The sequence below is a fragment of the Cygnus atratus genome, chromosome 4 (genome assembly GCF_013377495.2).
Source record: "Cygnus atratus isolate AKBS03 ecotype Queensland, Australia chromosome 4, CAtr_DNAZoo_HiC_assembly, whole genome shotgun sequence".
In the NCBI taxonomy this organism is placed as follows: domain Eukaryota; kingdom Metazoa; phylum Chordata; class Aves; order Anseriformes; family Anatidae; genus Cygnus; species Cygnus atratus.
Genome location: NC_066365.1, coordinates 6,482,015 through 6,503,830, shown reverse-complemented (window position 1 = coordinate 6,503,830; position 21,816 = coordinate 6,482,015). Strand labels below are relative to the sequence as shown.

Genomic DNA, 21,816 nt, shown 5'->3' with positions numbered 1-21,816 from the left:
CTGGACCTCTGCTTCACCTACTACTCCCGCAATTAAGTTAAAGAGGATTTACCAAGACTACCTTTTGTTTCAGCTACCTAAATTAACATTAACAAATACTTTCAAGTGAGCATTTCTGGGAAACTAAATTATGCAGACACTCAATCAAAGCCAAGTTATGCAAAATAAATCACATTGACAAAATACCTGATGAGAAACTTCTGCTCTTACTGATTCCAAGTAGTTCTGGTCAGTTGGATACAGCGCACATGCAAACATAAAATCCTGCCAAATCTATGAGAAATAGGAAATAAAATAAAAAATCTGTTAGCAAATAATTTTCCATACTTGAAAAAATAAATGTTTATTTGGATACACAATACTTTGTTCAAATAGAAGTTATTTATATCAAAGAAAATTAAACTGAAATGCTGTATTCGTTAGTTTTGGAAAGCATCACCAAAACAATCGCATTCCCTATGGCATTCAGCATGCGCATACTGTACCGTGTTTTTTTCTCAATATAAAGAGTTATAAAATATTTACCCTTAGGAACTAGAGCCTGACAGCCTTCACCGATCAGCAGAATATTTCTCAGTAAGATGTACTTCAATAGGTTTCCGTGGAATAAGTAGAACCCATGCATTGCTCAAACATTAATATGGGGCAGTCTCCAGCTGAACAGAGCAATTTTGTATTTAATGCTTTGCATATGTAACATTAAATCCCCATTACTTGTTAAAAGAAGAGAGTAATTCTTCTGATGAGGTATCATGCATGCTTCAAGGGTACTCCTTAACAAAACACTTCCACACCAAATGCACAAACCGATCTTAAAAAGAGCAAATCTTACTCAGTAAGAGGGGCAGAAACAAACTTTAACAGCATGCTTCTCTTTCTTTTCAAAGAAAGATCAAGTAGACCCTGGTAGAAAACAGCAAGCCTTTCAATTCAACAATGAACTCTGTCATTTGTACCTTGAAGGAGATTACAAAAAAGTGGAAAGGAAGAAGCCCAAAGGGATGGGTAGGATTTCTTGTTTTAACTCTCTTTTTTTTTTTAATGCCCTAACTCTGGACTGTCTATCTCAAATGTTAATGGAAAAATCTCTTGAAGGAGTGCATTAACCTAAAGGAGGGAGTCCTTCCCAATGGACTACACTTTTCTGCACACCATACTACATATATAATGAAGAGATCCAGCTCAGCTCCTCATACAGTCATGATCTCCTTGCAGTGGCAACATGCTTTTCCATGACTTTTTCAGTGTACCATACCCCAGAAAACCTGGGGATATGGAAGAAGACAGGGTGTGTGTACGTAATGCATCCATAATTGTTACAGTCCCACACTCTAAGAAAAAACAAAGCTACTGCTGAAAAACTACTCAGAATCCTTCAGTGACTGTGTGGAGTCAAAGCTCTCTGTACCAAATTAAATTCTTTCTTTCACTACTTCCCTCTGTGAGCTATTACTGTTTTTCCTTAAACACAGCTTGACTCTAATGCTCTTTTAAGCCTTTGCAAGACCATCAGAAGGAATAAAACCAAAAGCCTCCAGCACCGCTCTGCTCCAGAATAAGGGTCTGATTTTCCGCATCTACTTGCTATTCTGGCTGCTAAATAAGATCTAAATCTTGCATTGAGCACTGCCCAGGCACAGATCTACGTGGCCTACTTAGATGCACAGTGTCAAAAATGAAAGAACTGCAAGTGCTCAGAAGCCCTGAAAAAATCAGGGCATTCATTCAGATGACTAAAATAGATGTAACTACTATTTTTTTTTTTTTTTTTTGCCAAGCACACCCAGGAGAAGGCAGCAAGGCGTCAATTCTGTTTTCCTTTTTTTTATATGCTGTAGATAAAGACCATAAACATTTCTTGGGATTTTAATACCAGATGCATCTCATCCTTCACTCATCCAGTTCCTATTTCATCAAAGCTTATTAACATGTGCCTCCAAGCTCATATAATCAAAGGTACTCATCTAGGATTATATACGTTTGCCATAGGTGCTCCCCTTACAGCTACATTTATACTCAATTACAGCTTGTTCAAAAATGGTCCTTTAGATAAGGCCTTCCATGCTCGGTGTACGGCCAAATGAAACTTTTTTCTTAAAAACTTTGAGTAAAATATATATATTTATCTTGACTACCCTTGTAAAAGAGAAAATACTTTTTAAAGAAATAAAATTCATTTCCCCAGCAGGGAAAAACATGAGTACCTTCCATGGTGTTTTGATTACTGAGAGGTAGCTTTAAGCACAGAAGTCAAATTGTGCAAACCTTAAATCCTCACTGAGGTCAGATTCCAAGGCCTTTGCTCTCAATCTGGGGCATATACTGAAGTGCTCAGATTTTTCAGCAGGGCTATTCTCACACAAGTAAGTACTAAACACAGCCAAAAGGCCCCACGGTCTGGCTGCAGTGCAAAAAATATTAGTTGAGCTTGTCAATAACCCCCTCCAATGCACTATCTGTTTCACAACTATTTCAAGTCCCTGTTGCTGCTTACTCCAGGCCTATAATCCACAGAAGTTCTTCTTTCATGCTCATCAACACAGTGCAAACATCGACATCCTGCATTAAGCGACATCACTTGTACCAGTCCCTCAGATGTTCATTATTTCCCCTCAATCTTTCCCAAGAGAGTAGGAAATGTAGAACTGTGGAGAGGTACAATATAGATAGATGATGGTTTTGGCCTGAGAAGAGATAGAAGACAAAGATCTAAAGGCACAAGCATCTAGCTCTGATTTTGGGAAGTGTAAGAGTGCAGGAAAAACAGACGGTAGAGAGAAAAGGAAGGGAAAATGGGAAACTGAGGTTCTGGGCTGGGAAGGGTGGTGGGGAAAAGTGAGGAACATAGAGTTGTAGCCTTAATTAGAAGAGAAAATACAAGTTGGGGTTCTAATATAGACTCCAAAATATCACTATATCACTTCCAGTTTCAACAGACAGCCTCACTAATGAGCTATTTAAATAATTTAAAAGATTTTTTTAGATATGTATATATCTACGTACACACATATGTATCTATCAGGCTGGTAATCTATGCATCCTTTGGAAAGATGGCTAGAACTTAAGCATTAATTCTCCTATTTTGTTCATTTAGGGTAGACTTTAATTTGCAAGTTCTTGTCCATTTTCAAACACGTGGTCTGTATTTTTGTTTTACCATTATTCCTAGTTCATCGCAAATATCATAAAAATCATCTTGCTCGTATACTCCTCCTCCCCAAACCCGAAGTGCATTCATGTTAGCATCTGCTGCAGACTTCAAGAGTAGCCATAATCTGTCAAATACAGAAAGATTTATACATGTTTTGTGAAAGTGTATCACTTAGGATTTTCTACAAAAAAAAAAGTACATCATTAGCAGGCAATCTAAGATTTATAACTCTGATAGAAACCAGACTGTTTTGATACCTTCTAATCCTGTATATCGGGAGAGAGATCTCAAAAACCAATTTTTTTGTGTAGAAAAAGTTACTTGGTCCTGTTAACTAATAGCCAAAATAGATGGAGTGGTACATATAAGAAAGTGCTTTTACAAAAGCAGTGGCAGAAGCAGATTTGGAAATGTCCATTATTGATCAGGTTGCTCTTTTCTTCTTAGATATTACTTGCTTTAAGTATCTATCATTTGAGTTGAAATCTCTTTTAAACATGTTTGGAAATCTATAGTCTCCTCTTAAGGTCCACAATGCATTATGAGAAGGGGGAGAACAGAAAGACTGAGGCTCTGAATCTCATTATAAGGGATTCAGGGCCTGTTAATTTTCCTTATTCATGCGGGCAGCCTCTAAATTACATGTGGATACACAGTGTGCTGAGGCATGCCCTGTCATCCAGGTGCTCCAACTACCCAGAACAAAGCTAGTCAAAAGTACATTGTGGCCTCCATCCTACCACTGGCGTGCCACGTCTGTGAAATCCAAGAAGCCTCCACCAGATATGGGAAGAGCGAGAGGCTGTTTATGCATTTCTCTCTCCCTGTACTAGAAGGGGTGGGACATGGCTGAAGTGCACCTCCTCTGAGTGCCAATGAACATGTCCCAGGCAAGAGGATCAGAGAGCCTGAGAATTATCCCTAAAAATAACAGAAAGGCCAGTATCCTGTGGACAGTAAAAAACAACCTTCCCAGCAGCTGTTGCACCTCCATACCTTGAACATCATTCCAATCCTTCAGTGTTAATTAACCCTTAGTTCCGAGTTCCCTGACCCGCAACAATTTGTCCTACCAAAGGAGTCCCAGCCCTCAACACCACCCTTTGATAGAGAATCACAAGGAGGAAAAGATGACCCTTTATCCTAAGAAAACATCAAACGTGGCTTACTTGTCATAGGTCACTCTGTCCTGGAAAGAATCTGCTGGAATCCAATTTGAGCCCTTGATGAAAATGGGTCGGCCATTGATTCTGAAGTAGAAACTCAGACCTGGTGACCCAGGAATAGGCTCCTGAACAAGTTCTACTGTCCGAAAATATGCCTGTAAAGACATGAAATTTAGGTTTAAGGCAGACAAAAATAAAATAAATCGAGAAAACTATGAAAAAAGTGATTTAGCTGAATAATAACAACTAAGAATTTGTCAAGAAGTCAAAAGACATGGTCTTGTCTCTAAATTCCTGCTTGCAACGCACTGCGGCATGGCTAGAAAGAATTCTTCTGATAAACCTATTCACTTCTGAAAGTTACTATCATATTAAGAGAAGTAGGAGGCTGGAGATGGAAAGAGAGTACACAAATGCACACAAGCGTGTGTGCATGTATTTGCGTGCATGTTTGAGGCAGACGCATATTTGCTTCCTGCAAAATTCAGTCAAAATTCCAGCTGGGGACCACTGAGAGGAATACAGCAGTTGCATTAGATCAGACACACCATTTAATCTGCAATTTTCTCTTTACGGAAGAAAACTGCAGGAGCTCAGCTGTAGGTCTTGTCCCTGAACAGCATTATTCAGGTTCATGCAATAGAAGCAAAATCATCTTCTTTTGTTGCTCTGAAATGAGAGCTTTTAAAAGGTATGGCAATTAAACAGAAAAAGACATGCAAATACAAATACTGGTTTGGAAGTGAAGGCCTCTCTGGCCATCACAGCCGTATATTTGAACAGCATGCTCAGCTACAAGGTTTCAGAGAGACCAATTCAGCTAAACCACCACTAGCTCTGTGTAAGGTATTAAAGGTCATTCCAGATAAAAGCACATCCTTTACGGCTGCCCTTTCAGCCTAATATCTGGGACTGCGCACTGCAGACAACTAAAAATCATTCCTTCTTCCTGCAAGTAGAAGAAAAGTTCTCAGGAAGTCATTCTGGGCATTTTAGGGGACTTTATTTCAGCCAAAGTGATGGTGCTGCTCTGTTGGGTATGCCTACTGCCCTGACATATAGATAACACTGCAGTCATGACACAACATTTACTGGACTGCATTAATACCTTGTACTGAGCCCATACTTGCAGAGGTGTCTTCCCTACCTGCCATGGGGCATGTGCAGAGCACCTCCTGTGCTGGGGTCCCGAGCAGTTGCAAAGTTTCACAGAATACCTCTCTTTCAGGAAGACTTTAAGAGTTCTTCTCCCACATCCTTCTTGCACTTCAACTTATCTAGACCAGAAAGAAAACTCTCTTCCCTTCTGGTACCTGTTGCTCATTGCCACAGGGAGAGGGCTGGGAAATTAAATGAAGTGAAGGAAAGCAAATAGCAAATTTCAGCCAACACACACACTAAGCAACAAGCCTGGGTCATCAGGGCAGGAACCCGAGTGTTTTTTTTCCTAGGCTACCCCTGAGCTAGCAACCACTTCTTCCTCAAATGACTATTTGCTATACCTTTTCAAAAGGTCAACTCGCAGAGCACAGGCTGTTCTGTCTCTGACATAAGCTACAGTTGAGACAAGTATCTGTCAGTATACCAGGCTAAAATTAACCTAGTTAAGTGCAACTGATATACCTATCTTTACGACAAAATGTAATTATTTGTTTCACACACCAAACAATTCTGCAATTCAACAAGGGAGTGACTAATCCCACCGTGTGACTATTAAGTTTGCAGCTTACTAAAAATCATGCAGATAGACAGAAAAGTATTTCCAGTGGCAGGAAAGAAACACACACAAAAAAACACTGCTTTTTTTCCTTCCTCTTTGGTGCTTCTTAGTCAACTGAACAATAATTAATTAACCCCCTGGACAGATGCAATGCAAACTACAAGCATGAGTGAAAACCACAGATCTCTTACCTCAAACTGAACACCTCCGCATCATGGCAGTGACCAAAACCCAGAAACTTAAATGGAAAAAAAAGAAGGGTGGGACTTGCCCAAATCCTGCAGTGTTCTTCAGCACTGCCCTACAGAAAACCTACAAAATCAGACCACTGAGAGGACACTTCTGACTACCTGACCAATATTTCTGTGCACATAGAAAAAGCACAGAGTGTGTCCTGCCTTATTTTTACCGTGTTCCTGTTGCATACCGGGTCAGCTGAATACAGACCAGCACACTGAACTGAGCTCTGGGACAGGAATCTTGCACCTATTCATAGAATTTCACGTATTTATTTTAACATGAGAAGTTGAATTAAAAAAAAATAATAATCATGCAACTCTCACATTTCCCCTAACTACTGAACACTACAAAAGAAAAACTACGTTATGAGTACCGCATTAGCTAAAAATCTCTGACCTTCTTCCAGCGAACTAAATTACTTGTAAAAAAACTCCTTAGTCTCCAGTGCATTTTTTTTTGTGGCACAAAATGGAATGGGATTTATAGCTGGGGCTCCCAAAGTATTTGGGATGTCCTCTTAATGGATGTCATCAAACAGGCTGGGATTGCCTCAGAGTACATTTGTAATGGAGCATTTATATTACTACCAGAAATAACGTGATACTGTTTTACTCATGCTCAAGTGGAACTCAAGCAACTGGCCAAACCAGAGGCAATTTGAAAGGCTGAAAGACCCAGCCAGGACCACCCGGACAGCACGAGCACAGGGAAAAGTTCCTCAACCCTATCTCACATTGCCAGAACTCAGTGCCTTTGTGCTCTCTCTCCATTGCTCCCCAGGGACCCACCTGGTAACACAGCACCTCTTCCTGCTGCAGCCTCCTTCTGCCACGTGGAGTAAAAGAAGGGCAGAGGGAGACAAATAGGATCTGGCATGCTTGAGCACACGCCTTTCTGGCTGGCTACTGAGACCACAGCAACTTTGCAATCTGGGTGACATATTTTGATCCCCAAGGACTGAATGTTTCTCCTAGTCTTGGAGCATGCAAGAAAGGCTTTCTAGCCACCAAAGACCATGCCATCAGCTGGTTCTCTGCACTATTAAGAGACGGATACCCGTCTTTTTAAGTCACATACGAAAGCTTTGTACCCAAATAAGTGGCCTGTAGATCACATTTGGCACTCTCAGATTTAGCAACAGGAAAAGTAACAGGGATATAGATGCCCAGAGCTGTAATAAGATCAGAGAATGCCTCAGTGATCTAATAAATTAGCAAGCAGCATGAAAACAGTATGAAAACTACCAAGTCAAATTAAAAGACTTCTGGAAGTCATGTTAAAAGGCCTGAGGGAGATAAGGGCGTAGAGGGAAGGAAGGAACGATGGCTGAAGGTTAAGATCCAAGTTCTGAAAATAGCATCATGAAATAAAAAACTCTGATCGCAGTGTTGTAGAAATAAGCATACAGAAAGATAGAGAAACTGAATCCAAAAGCAAATAAATACCTCAAGAGGCAACGAAAGAGGTATTAAGTTGCTTTTCTTCTTGCTGTGCTAACATCAAGGAACTTACCAACAGCAAACAGAACTAGAACTCTCTCAAGAAAACCCATTTCACGTTAAGGTAATTTCTGGCTATGACTTTGTCTCACATTATTCTGAGAAACAAACTCCAAACCAAAGTATTCAAATGGAAAACCAAAACAAAAACCAACCTTGTCCTGGGTGTTGGCTTTATTCTATTTTGGCTTTCTGCTACTCTCAACGACAGTAAGTAGGTACTTCCTCAGTCAGAGATTCCTGGCAGAGCTGGCTAAAGCCTTAGAGATCTCCATGAGTACAAACTGGAAGGCTTCCCAGAAGTTTTCCCAAAGGATTTGCTAATGTTTTGAGGTTACTCTAACATCAGAAACCAGACAGCAGTTCCTCCTAAGGACAGCTGAATCTGACGTAAGACTTCACACTGCATGTTCTTGCACATACAGCTCTTGCCCTTTAGTGTTTGCCTGTCCAAAGGTATACAGATACTCAGAACTCATCCAGAGACATCCCCCTTGAGAAACATTGCATCCCTATTATTTGCCTTTTTAAAAAAAGAGGGGGGAAAAAACATATCTCACTAGAACACAGCACTAGGTCACCAACGGTAATCTCACAAGAACTTTCAGGAATCTCTATCCCTGGCTTATTATCTCCTAAACTACTCCAAGTTCTTATTAAGCTATATAAATGTTGCTAGTCCTGCTGACATGAGAGCAAATTGAGCTAGAAAATGAAAAAAAAAGCTTATGGAGCCATTTTCCACTCGTATAGCTTGCAGCAGGGGAGTGTCAGAATCCAAGACAGAGCTTCCCAGAACACACAAAGGATGACCAGACTTTGCACTACAAATCTATAAACACTTCATAGGCTGCTCAATTTATAACGCACGCTGTGTGGTGCATTTGCCTTTTTTTTCCCCTCTTTCCCTTTAAGGAGAAAAAAAGAAGAGGCTTTTGAGTATCTTTTGTAGACCATGAAGTCCTTGTGGCCATATGCCACAGGGCTCTATGAAATACCCTGACACAATTACCCTAGTGGAATCAATTCATTTCCCTATCACTGTGCAGGTTTCACACAATAACAACATTGCTTCCCTTTCTACAGGCTTTAGAGCCATACTTCCTACAACCTGTTTTCCCAAGCACAATGCACTGTGTTTATTTAGTGTGTTTTTTCAATTGTTTCAAAATTATCTTGCCAATAATAGCAAAGAACTACTATTAGGGCTTCACAATCAAAGTAGCCCTATAAAGACTATGACTCCAGAAGCTACTGTTTTTGTATGATTTTTCACATCAACAAATGTTACAGTGAATAGCAGCTTTAGGTGCCTGGTGACCAGATTAGCTTTTAGTGAAACAATGCACATCAGAACCACCTAATAAACGCATACATTTATGTCATTGTTTCCACATGTTGATGGCATAAGGGACCCAGTTTAATCTATGTGATTTTTTTATCAATAGATGGTTGAAAAATACTTCTAGGCTTCTTAGTAACAACAATCAGATAATTATGCAGCCAGTGCGTTACAGGAACCCTTATGCAAATATCCCTGAATATTACTTTTGTGGGCATATTTAAAATGTTGTTTTTTCTACAACCTGAAGCACATCTATCACATTCTAACAAGTGAATGTATGTTAGCTTTTTAAGAATACACCTATTCTGCAAATTAAAAAAAAAAAAAAAGAATTAACAAGAAAAATCTTGGTAACAAACCTTCCTCTTCACATCATCTACAGAAATCTAAAAGGGCTTTTCTATGCATGACACAACAATATCACGGTGATATATCACGTTTAAAAGAGCCTTTTTCAGAGGTAGAGAACATAAGTAAACATCTTTTGTTTTCTGAGGTCTCCAACTAACTGTGAGGCGTTTTCCAGTCCGAATGCATGTGAAGGCACCCGTATGGGCTAATGCTACCAGAAAAGAGGTAAACATACACTGTGACATTAAAAACCTCTTGTTTCTCATTACTGCTTCCATATGTATATTAAAATCCAGTAAAATAATTTAAAGCTATAGATACATGATATGCAAAGCAGATGTTCTAACAGTGCAATGCCAGCTAGAACCAAGCTGAAGGGCTCACCTTTGAAAATTTCTCAACCTGGTATCCTGCCTCCATGATGAAAGTTGTTGTCACGTTATATCCAGTTTGGCTTCCATGTCCATTCGGCCACCAAGCTTCCACTGTAGAACTCTTGAATATAGAAGAAGAAAAGTCAAAAAGTTACATATGAGTTGGAGGCATAACATGTGCCCAGGAGCACAGCTGCCTTTGAGTGAATTACTATAAGCCTCATGAGTTTATGTGCCTCAGCTGAGCCATGGTAACTGGGATCCCTCCAGCTGCAGCACTCAGGTGAAAAGAATTCAACGTGTGATCTCTACCACTCAAATCCAGGCTGTCACTTCACCTTAAGTCCACAACGGGCCATGAGAACAAACACGCACACACACATCTACCCACTACCCTTCAGCTGAGGTACACTGACAGAACGTTCCTCCAAAACTCAAACATCTAAGTCTCAGGAGTAGACACTGCTCACTAGCCTCTGTATTTTACCTCTCCTCTAACTGGCCCTTTTACCTACTGTATGTAACATCTGATACACAGAAGTGACACCTTTCAGTTGTGACCATGGTAATATGTGACCAGGCTGTTTCATTTATGTCAAGCTTTTAAGTCAAATTAGAATTTTCATTCCCTTTTCAGTGCTTTCTGCTTTTTCTCTGTGCTTCCTGATCACTTCAATGGTACTCCATGATTTTCACAAACATAAAAAACTACTTCTAAGATGACAGAACAATTTAATTTTCTCATTCTTCTAGCCACTGAGGGTAATATCTATGTAAAGAATTTCCTATGCTTCTTTCTATTTTCATTCCAGTAGCCTACTTCTGCTGCTCAGTCCTACTGCCAACATTTCCCAGTTGAATGCACAACACAAAAATAGTGGAAAGAAAGCAATAATGCATGCAACCATACAATGGAGGGATCAGCACTGAATAGAGTCATGAAAGGAGTGCCTCAATCTTTTCAAATAAAACGAGGCCAGAGAGCAGCCCAACAATATGTTTTGCTGTAGCCACACTTGGACGTAATCATTAACGTATCTCCTAACATTTCGGCTTCCTTGATCTGGAGTTATCATAACTGCATGTACTGAAGTACCGATCTCTGTGTGGCAAGGGGGCAGAAGGAAGCACAAAATCAGCGTGTGCCCCAGCAGCGAGGGTGCGTTTGCAGCCGCTGAGCATTGGCCACGAGTGATGTCACCCCCATGCTCACCGTTAGCTGATAAGCAAAACGCTGGCATGTCAACAGCACAGCACTCTGCGAGGCAACTGCAGGAAGACCCGCTACTCCTCTCAGCTGATAGGCACCACTCGAGCATCTGCTGGCTTTGCAACGCAATCTGCAATGAACTCCCAGCACATTTCTGGCGAGGTCTCGCTATTTAACATGCACCACACGGGGCCATTGCACAGAGCAAGGGCTCTATTAGGCACACCAATACGTAGGAACACATTGCAGGGCTTCTTGTAAAATCAGCTGCTGTGAATTCACGCAGCAAAACCCTTTGTGTACAAAGAATAATAAAACGCTGTTGCCTCCGCTCTGAAGGATATGCTTCCTCACAAACTTGCACTTGTACCCCGCTTACAGATTTCTTCTGAAGTTGGGGACAGGGTGGTTAAATAAACCAAAATCATTTTTTGCAGTTTCATATTGTAGTGCCTGCTTAATGTAATTCCTGGAAAGGCTAATGATCGTTTGAAATAAAATTGGGTATTTGTAATTACTCATGTAACTTGCACATCTGATGACAACAGTAACAAAAATCATATGTTTGCATGTCTTTATGCTTTCATGTTGAAATAAAACAAAGTCATCAGTATGCAAGTCACTGAGCATGCATTCTAAGACACAAATATCCTGCTCGTCTTTAACACGCTCTTTCTCCACTCAAACAACTGACAAGAGAACTTGAGAATACACACACGACACATTCAAACTGGGGAAACAAATGCAGAGTTACACAGCAAAAGAGAAAATTACTAAAGGCCAGCATAAGATACAGAGGTCACCAAAAAGCCTCAGATGTTATTACCTGCCAGGACAGCCCCAGATTCCCACTCACAACACAGCCCTCACCCGTAAACCTAACCATGCCCTGGGGCAGTGAAGCTGACCGCAGCTCCCTTACTCTGCTTGGCTCCAATGGAGCAGGCCCAGCTGCTCTCAGGCTCAGCTCTGCACTGTCAGCTCCACCAGGGCCTCACTTTCGAGCAGGAAGGTGAAGTTCATGCTTCTTACCACTGCACTGGGCTCACTGGCTAATTCAAGGCACCCACCTATTTGTTAGCACGAACAGATAACTCTGTTTTTCTTCACCATCTCTCAAGCCTAGGCATCTTTTCTTAATTATACCTATAAAACTCAGCACAGTTTCTAAGAAAGTGCAAACAAAAACTCTAGAAGTGATGTAAGTGTTGGTGAATTAAGCCTTCTACCGGATCATTTCCCAGCACTCTCTGAAGGTGAACAGACCAATTCTTCCCTTTTCCATCACTGGGGGAGTATACCAAATTCATTGTTTTTCAGTTGAATTATTTCCTCATTAGAGCATCCTTTACCTCTGAAATTCCTTCTGGGCTTTGTCTACCTAACGGACTAAAAGCCAATGTAAGAAGTACTACTCCACAAAATTTCCACCAGCCTTACTGCCAGTCAAGTCCTTAACAGGGTCCTTTTGTGTTTATTTACCTGAAAGGGCATCTACCAAGAGGTTTGGGGAATGTTTCCTCTCTTTCCTGTGAGAGTCATGAATACTGCAGTATATTCTAGTCCCAATCAACCTGGTAAACAACAGCATAGGAGACAAGATACCTATTGACAGAAAAGTGAAGTGACACATGGTATCCAAAAGTTACATGCCTTAAAAGTTACATGCCTTAGCAGCTTTTGTTACAGTGGCCAGTGATGATGTGATCTTTGTAATAAGGGAAAGGCTTCACCATCTCTTTTAACACTGAACTAGGTAGCTCCACAGAAATCAATTTTAATAGAGGAAAAAATCCTCTCCTATTCTCCAAGGGGTACAGAACTGTTGTTAAAGTCAGGAACAAAGACAGAAAGGGGAGGCGGGCCTGTAGCTGATATGGAGGCAGAAGGATCCATTGGAAACCAGGCAAAACAGTTTGCATTTGGTTAGTGCTCCACGCGAACCTCCTTACCTTGTTGATGTTTACAAGCAGCACAATGCTGCCTTCTCCAGGTTGAAGCTTCACATTGTATGTTTGCTGTGTTTGCAGTTTGGGAATGTTCACAGTCACAAGACCTGCAATTGGCTTGGAGCTGACTACATCAAAGATGGACTCGATTTCAAGACTCCACTGCTGAGTGCTCTTTACTAAGTGAAAGGGGAGAAGAAATGGGAATATAGAAATTGTGTTTATACACCTATTAGTAAACATGAGCGCCCATCAAAGATACAATTTAAATACCTCAGATTAAATTTAACAGGTTTTGGGCCGTGTTTGGGCCAGACCTATAGGGTTAATCTTGCTTAGTGCATTTGATATCTGTGTTTACATTTGCTGACTTGACAGCAATGTGATTTTTCTGTTATACCTCACTTTTTTTTCATTCCAAAGCCATCCAGGCCTTTTTCAGAGTCCTGTACAAAAGTCAGAACATGGCACTAGTCACTCTTTATTATTAGAAAGGGTTTTTTTCCCACCAGCTCCCACAGACATTATATTTGCCTTTCGTCAGCACTCATATGAACATGGTACTCTTTGGGAAAGATCGTAATCACAGGGCAGTACAATCACTTTTGTCTATGAAACAAAAACAGTATTAACAGAAAACGAGCCCAATTCATCCCAGAGTCACTACACAATATGAGTGGAGTTATGCTGGGGATGAATCGGGCCCATTGTGTCTAGACTTGATGGGTTGTACCGTTATGCCCTTTTTGCCACCAAAATGTGATGGAGGAAACAAGTTAATGACTTGCCTGAGACATCCCCACAGCTACCTGAGAGTCTTCTCCTTTACAGAACAACTTACTGAATAAGGCAAGACAGGGTCAAGGGTACTCAAGACTGATGTTTACATTTCCCACTAACTTCAGCAATTAAGTTATCTATCTAGAAGCACAGCTTGGGTAATCCTGTAATTCACATGTTACAGATGAACATCTATCCAAGCAAAAGCAACTGAAACAGAAAACAAGGAAAACTAGAACTAAGACACATTCTGTATACATAAGCTGCTCACCACTTACTTTCTCTTTTCACATGTATATTCTAGCTCTCCTTCCAAGACAAAAAGAGAACTCCCTCCAAAACCAAGAATTACGTTCAGTCCTGGCCTGATTTCACTCCTCTCATAGAATTAAGAGCACCAAAGGGGTTTGCAAGTTTATATTACTCAAGGCATTGTCCAGGCAAGACCAATTTTCAGAAATGTTAATGGGGTTGAAAAAAAACAACCTACACGAAGGGTCAGTCACTACAGAGCATTTTCCCTCCCCTCTATGGGAATAAATAAATTCCATCCCACTCCTTAACCGCATGACCTGTGGGCCTAGGCACAGAAATCAAGAACAATTCATCTTTCACAGACTCAGTGGTCAAAAAGCTATGACACCAAATCTGACGAGCAATGTAAGCGCATATGTAGTTTGAATTCAAGTTGTTCATTTACTCTTTATTTTTCAAATGTTATTATGTTTGAATACTAAAAAGCTCTGGCTCTGGTTCCAAAGCACAAGCACTCTCTGCTGAATGAAAGAGGTTTGCTCTCTCTGCTTATCCAGAGACTAAGACTTTACCTACCAGAAGGTGGAGTTGTGGGAATGTGGGAGGGACCAGAAAAGATTTTTACTGGAACTAAATTTTAGAGAGCAGAGTCTGTGCTGGGGCTTTCCATGGAAATTCCAGTCACGTTAATTCTAGCTAAGACCTGCAGCTATTTCAGGAAGCTTTAAAAGCATCCAGGGAGTGACGTCTTCCTATTTTATTCATACACAGCAACTCTGTTCCCAAGGGCTGAAATTCAACCCAGTGCGGAGGACTCACGTGCTAGCCTTTACTCCACTGAAGACTGGGCTCAACTTGCAGAGAAAGAGAGCACGCGAGTGGTCTACAAAGGCACATATTACCTTTTACAGAAAGTTTCAACAGGAAAATTAACTACTTTTGCTCAGCTGCAATGATCTTCTAGACAAAGGAGAGGAAAATCAAAGGCCATGTCAAGGGAAGAAACCGGTTAGGTAAGTTAGGTAGCAGGAATGCAGAAGGCTGCCCTCTTAAATTGCAGCCTTAACAAATTATCCTTGCATAGCATAGCTGCTCTTCTGTCTCAGACTTTGTGTTGTGTCCCGAAAATTTGGTGCTCTTGAAACTCTGCTTACTCTGCAGCTGCCTTCCCAACACAGAACTAAATTCCCAGAGCAGCTTTACCTTTGTTTTAAATGGAGGTGAGACAAAAGTGAGAATTATTTACTGGTAGTCTTGGTAAAAATATGTGCCAACAAAAAAACTTTTTCTGAAACAAGAGAACAGGAGCTAAGCTCAGTTGTATTTAACATTTTCATATATATAGTACATATATTTCATATTTTCATTCTGGAATCTTCAAGCAAAAAAAGATTCTGAGTTCTAACATTTTAATCGCTATTGTTTGTACTGAAGTACTGTTTCAAGACCAAAACCGGTGTGCTGTGGTAAGCAGTACATACAAAGTCACCATAAAACAACAGGACCTTTCCTAAATGGACAGTTAATTTAGCTTAACAATAAAATGGTTTGTATTCCAAAGGTAAAACAACAATAAAAGATAGTAACATGACTTACCAAAGAAAGGAGTTAAAGAAAAGTAAATCAGGTGATAATAGTTATAGGCCTCAATCCTAACATCTTTCCAGATGCCTTGAGTGGGAAAAGAAGGGCCCCAGTCCCAACTAAATGAACACTGCTCCTGGAATACAAAGCGATTATGTTACAAGTGCCTACTTTTCACACAGAAATTGATGCTGTGCCAGTAATAAAAATGATTTGCTATCTAGACATGAAATACTGCCATGCACTGGAAGAATTTTTCCAATTTCCATCAACCCAGAATAGCCTACAATACCTTTTCTCTTACTTCTTGAACAAAACTCTGCTGCCACTACTTCATATAACGATACAAATTTGTATTAAATATCCAAGTATATTAAAACTTAATATTAGCGAGAGCAAAACAGCACCTGCTCCAACATTAAAAAAGATTAAAAAAAAAAAAAAGCCAGAAGGTTACTTTCAATTCAGCTCTGAATTATCTTAGTTAGTAAGGCCAGTATTTAATTTTATACCTAAAGGACAAAGTAAGCAGAAAGCTGATGGTTACAAATGTTAAAGAGAAGTACTGTAAAAGAATTACATCAAATTAAACATCGTGGGCATATCTAAAATATTTTACCCTGTTTTCTTGTTTTAACACCATAGATTAGTACAAGGAAAGAGATGCACATGTCTGGTGCAATTGTGTAGTTCAGCCTTGTTCACTGTTTCTCCTTTTTTATGACTCTTTCATACAAAAACAAAGGGAACAAAAGTACAGTCGAGGAATATCTTTGTTCTGGTTCTAACATCAGAAAAACTGTCAGAATTATAAAATGCTGCTCAGGCAGAGAAGTACTGCTTTCCATTTAGCTGTTTTCAAACCTGGACAGACCTCTAGTTAACAAATCCCTTGAAGACATCTATTCAGCTGCCCTCCAAGCTTCACACACAGCCCCAGCCCCCAAAGCAAATACAATAGATCTCCTTAAAGTCTTGTACAGTGACCTACAGTTCTAAATTTAGAGACTAATAACTTACAGACGAGGCATACTAATTTTGGCAAACCACATTGCACAAGTCTGGCCTATCCCTTGCATCGCTGGAGTCAGCCAGCCTGCCTATCAAGTTGCAAAAGAGCCTTCCAGGAAGCAAGCACTGCACCTATTTCAAGTGCAAAAACAGGGACAATACATTCTTAGAAAACAGATCAGATAGAAAGTCATTTTCCCTTTATAAAAGATAAATAAATGAATCACTGACAGATTGTCAGATTTCACTAATAACATCGCAGAGACTATCAGAAGTAATATCATAAGAACAATACACTCATATCACTGATGTACATTACCAGTGAAAGGTTTGTGTTTCGCCACAAATTCGTATTAAGATTTAGGTACATTTACTACATGTAACACTGAACCTCAAACGTGTGTACAGCTCTCCATTATTGTATGATGATAAGCAGCCAGCTTACTTTAGCAATGCCCTAGTGTGTTTGTTTACTTTTAAATGTGACATTGCTGCTGTTTTTCCCATGTACTTGGACCTAAAAATTTTTCTGGAAAAGTCTGAAGCAAGTTTCCAAGCACAGTCAAGCAACTCCTTTAAGAAAATGAACTAAGGTACTTACAAATTTAAAGGTATCGTTCAGTAAAGCATAAAATCATTCCTGGCCATTTTTGCTCTATAAATAAGACTACAGCTGTTCAAGTGCCTTCTTCTCTTTAAGTTTCTCCCTGCTCTGATTTCTAAGAAGCACAATGGAGACAGCACATAGAAGAATTAATTAACTTTCTAAAATGTAATAAAAATAAAAGCAGCATCAAGTAGTCAAAAAGGCAACATCTTATGCTGATGGATGCTCCCAGGGCAACATGAAATCTACCTTCCTTTCCATTAATGTGTTTTAGAGCAAATTACACCTAGGTATAGATTAACAAGATTCACCTTGGTTTTTTGAGAAGCCTCTATAGGACTTTCTTAAAAAGATCCAAATTCACTAACAACAAAGGCATTTAAGTGGAGACAAACATGAAAAATAAAAAACAAAAATAAAAATAGCAATTCCAAAGAAGTTCACCTAGCCACTTTCTAGCTGCTGCAAAGGTGTCAGAAATACATGAGATGCTACACAAATGACAGTTTACACAGAGGAAGTTTTAGCAGCAACGATGCCATGTCTTAAATCTGAGTTTAATTCTTTGTGTATTACATTGTTGGTTTCACTGAATACGTACATTCTGAAGTCACACTTCACAACGCCATAATAAGATGAGAACAGGTCCTCTGTTAGGTAACACTTCTCAGGACCTGCCAGAGCTTCCCAGTATAAATAGCACAGTACACGAGCAACAGCAAACACTCACAAAGCTGCCTGGCTGAGATTTTTCCAGCTCTGGCAATATAAACTGGTATTTGTAATAGCGAACTCTATTGTCAGTACACATTGCTAAACCCACCCAGTGGATCAAAATGTAATGATCACACATTTCCCAGTGCTAGCCTGCTCTCTTAGCAGCCAATCTCCTTGCACTCCCTGAAAAAGCCAGCCTTTCAAACATTCTTATCAGCTAGGTATGCTCAGCCTGGCCTTCACATGCCTCTTGTATTATCAACATGCTGGATTACAGGTTTCTTGGGGATGCAGGAGAAGGGAAACACAATGAAAAGTATGCCCTGCTAATAAAATGATATTGCAGGTTTCAGAAAACATCTGTAAGGACAGTCTGTGGTGCATTCTATTTTTGAGCCTGAAGCTGGAGTCAGATGATTCTGCCCCTACCTTTCTGATGAAATTGGCATGGCACTCTCCTTTCTGCACAGGTGGAGGGCACGCCGGGGGAATGCTGTATGCTGTGTGACATCTGCTCTGCTCTGCAGCGTATGAAATTGCTGATAAGAAACGGACTTCAACAAAATTGACCTCCTTGATCACGCTGGTAATATCAAAGCTCTAGGTCAAGAAAACAAAACAAAATCATTACAGCTCTGACATTTATTTATGAGACTTATAATCACTATCACATTGGGGCTTTAATACCATACATATTTTATTCAAAAGCGTATGAACTGAAGCCTCAACAGGGTCTGGTTTTGAAGGAAAAGAAAATTAAGGTTATTTCTTAAGCTGGAAAACAAAATACACAGTAAGATTCTAGACAGAAGGAGATCTTTCTGAGCAAACCACTTTGCCCATACTGAGCCCCCACTGCCGGCTGCAGCAGTCTGCTTGCACACAGAACTGCTTGAAGGAAGAGAATGGCAAGGGAATCTTTACCTTCCTTCCTCGCTCAGAGCTCATCTACATGTTTAGAAAGGCACTTTGTTCCAACTCAGAAAGCCGGTCTATACAGGAGTCCTTCCAACTCATGCTGTGCTGCCAGCTTCTCTACCACAAAGCACTGAGCTGCCTTTTGCATGAATGCAGCAAGGCTGTATTTCATGCTACTTCCACTCCCGTGCCTAAAATGTAGAGATACACATTCATGTCTGCACCACATAAAGCATTTGGGGGCTTCCTCATTGGCTCACAAAACCGCCAGTGTGGCTGGACAGAAGGATAAACATCTAAGTTACAGAATTGTCTTGTTGTATCAAGACAATAGGGTCCCAACACCTAAAAACTGTTTCTTCTTCAGAGCATTCATTTGTGACAAGCCAAATCTTGGCAACTTTTTCCAACTTGTGAGCAGCCCAGCTAGCATCACTCACTTCGATTCTATAGCATTCAGCAGAAAATTGCAAAGGAAACAGCATCCCCTTACAGAGCCTTCATAGAGACTTTCCTGCAGACATAGTTATAGTGGAATATTGTGAACAAAGCAGAAGTCTGGGTCACAGCAATTCTCGACTCAATCTAATACAGTTCACTCTGGTTTTACCCTGAAGGCCATTTCATGAACTGTTACAATCTGAGACAGAATGAAGTTGCAGAAATAAGAACAAACTAATAGCACTTCCCAATTCTACAGAGCCTGCTACCAGTAATCCTTTAAATACTCTCCAAATATTAAATAATTACAATTTCATAAGAGCCCTATGAAATTTCTTATTTCACAGATGGCAAAACTAAGTCACAGAGAAACTGAGTGATTTGTTCCAGATCACACAGACCCAGGAGGCAGAATCTAGTTCTCATGTCTCAGTCCAGTACCTCTGCAATAAAACCTGCCAGAATGGTAAACACTGAGATATGAAGACACAGGATTTACTTTTTAACTCAGTGACTCCACTGATATTCTTCTTTTAACTTTTCCTTTTTTGGACTCCTTTAAGAAAAAGGCAAGTACCCAGAATAATTTTACACTTTAAAACTACAGAATTAGTTTTAACGTTTTTGCCACTCTCCAGATCATTCTATGATGAGTACTCTCATCCTGACACAGTCTTATATCTTTGGACTCAGCCTATGTTTTGATAACATAAGCCCAATATCAAAAATCAAAAACAATATAACAAAAGGTATGGAAACACTTGTAAGGGCTTTGCACCATGTGCATTTTTATTTCAGTATTCAAATGTAAACCATTCTAATACCAATTAGTAAGCAGATTTACAGCTAATATAACTGATTTAAGCTTACGTTTTCTTGGAGCTGTGACATGTCCCAAGAAGCAAGACTTATATTATTAGCTGAACTGATCCTCTTCCATGGGTTCACTTGTTCAGAACAAGACACACTTACCTCTAGTTCTGACCTTGTTGCTACTGAAAACAGAAGTACGACTTCTCTTTCCAACACTTATCTGATTCCCTGTGCAGCCCTCAGGTCAACACTTTCTGCGTCCAAGCACCTCGTTTCATGTGTACTTGAAAAATGAAAGTGTTCAGCACAAAAGGCTTTTGAATGAAAAACAGAAGCACTTTCAGAACTGAACACATTACTTACGTATCTGTTGAACATGTTCTCTGTTGTCCCAAGAGTGACATTGTTGATCAAGATGTGTGCTACTGTATCTACTCCTTCAAAAACCAAATTAATTTTCTGCCACTTTCTACAAAAGACAACATACACATACAAAACTGTTAGAATACCTACAGTTAACAGCAAACAGAAAACACATAATTTAAAAATGTACATTCCCACTACTGTTAGTGGCAGTTGTCTCAACTATATCCAAAAATGTCTGACTCAGTGTGGCTACTTTATATCTTTCAATAGTCAAATTAAGATGACAGCTGAAGTGTCTCAAGTCTGCAACACAGCATGTTCGCACAGCCACGAAGTATCAGATGGGCTAGCTTCCAATTAGCCTAAGTATTTTTCTTCCTCAGTCAGCAATTCATAAGTAATTTTTAACAATGGAGAAAAAAATGCGAAAAAGCAACTCCTGCAGCATCCTTTAGCAACAGCTTTGCAGCTGTACATTATTGCATAATTTATTAGATACAAAAGTAGCATGTAGATTTTGAGCTGATGGATTAACCAGCAATTCTGCATGAAAGATACTGTAAAACTATTTTAGACATATCCTTATTGCATACCTGACGTCAAAAGGAGTTTTGAACGTCCTGCTGTAAGTCCAGTTATCCAGAGAGATCCACCTGTACATCACATCATTAAATCTATAATATGGATCCTAATAACAGACCAAAAAAAGAAAATGACATGACTTATTTAGTAATAGTGTTACTACATGAATATTCGTTAGAAGAGCTCTTCTTAATTCGGACAGCCTGCAAATGCAAAACGCACCTAGTTCTGATATTCCTTTTTACCTTTGAAATAACATGTGAAAGCAAAGCTTTGGCAATATTTGGCTTTAACTATATAGGTCATATCCTGTTTGCTATAATCATTCATACTGAAAATAGAAGGTGCAGGATTTGTCTTTATATAAGAAATGACTGGGCTGGAAATTAAAAAAAAAAATAAAATCAAGACAGCTTGTGACTTAATGAGAGGAACAGAAACATGATGACCATTATAACGATGAAGAACGTAAGATTAAAAGGATTTTAAAGAGGCAAAAAAACAGCATTTTAGGCCGCTGGGGACAGCTGTGAACAAATCTTACAGTTTAAAATAATAGCAAATACTCCAGTTGTTTCATGTCAACCTGTGCTGATGTGGTAAGACTAAGTGAAATTGGTTTGTTTGGAAGGAAGGAGAGAGCAAAAAGAAAAACATCGCAGTTTGGTTTGTTGCATAAAATTAAACGATTACCTTTTGAGAATAATGCTGCATTTATACTGAATGTGTTCTTTCCC

General features: G+C 39.7%; 1 protein-coding gene across 1 annotated transcript in view; it reads right to left on the bottom strand.

Annotated features, from left to right (window-relative positions):
• The window catches only part of MANBA (mannosidase beta), a 45,798-nt gene that overhangs the window by 17,372 nt on the left and 6,610 nt on the right, over nt 1-21,816 (bottom strand). The window contains exons 2-10 of the mRNA XM_035539764.1: nt 21,091-21,185; nt 20,495-20,600; nt 18,389-18,559; nt 15,637-15,760; nt 13,009-13,184; nt 9,857-9,967; nt 4,321-4,472; nt 3,158-3,275; nt 187-273 (exon numbers count right to left, since the gene is read on the bottom strand). Coding sequence (XP_035395657.1) covers nt 187-273; nt 3,158-3,275; nt 4,321-4,472; nt 9,857-9,967; nt 13,009-13,184; nt 15,637-15,760; nt 18,389-18,559; nt 20,495-20,600; nt 21,091-21,185 — 1,140 coding nt within the window. The remainder of the gene's footprint in view (nt 1-186; nt 274-3,157; nt 3,276-4,320; nt 4,473-9,856; nt 9,968-13,008; nt 13,185-15,636; nt 15,761-18,388; nt 18,560-20,494; nt 20,601-21,090; nt 21,186-21,816) is intronic.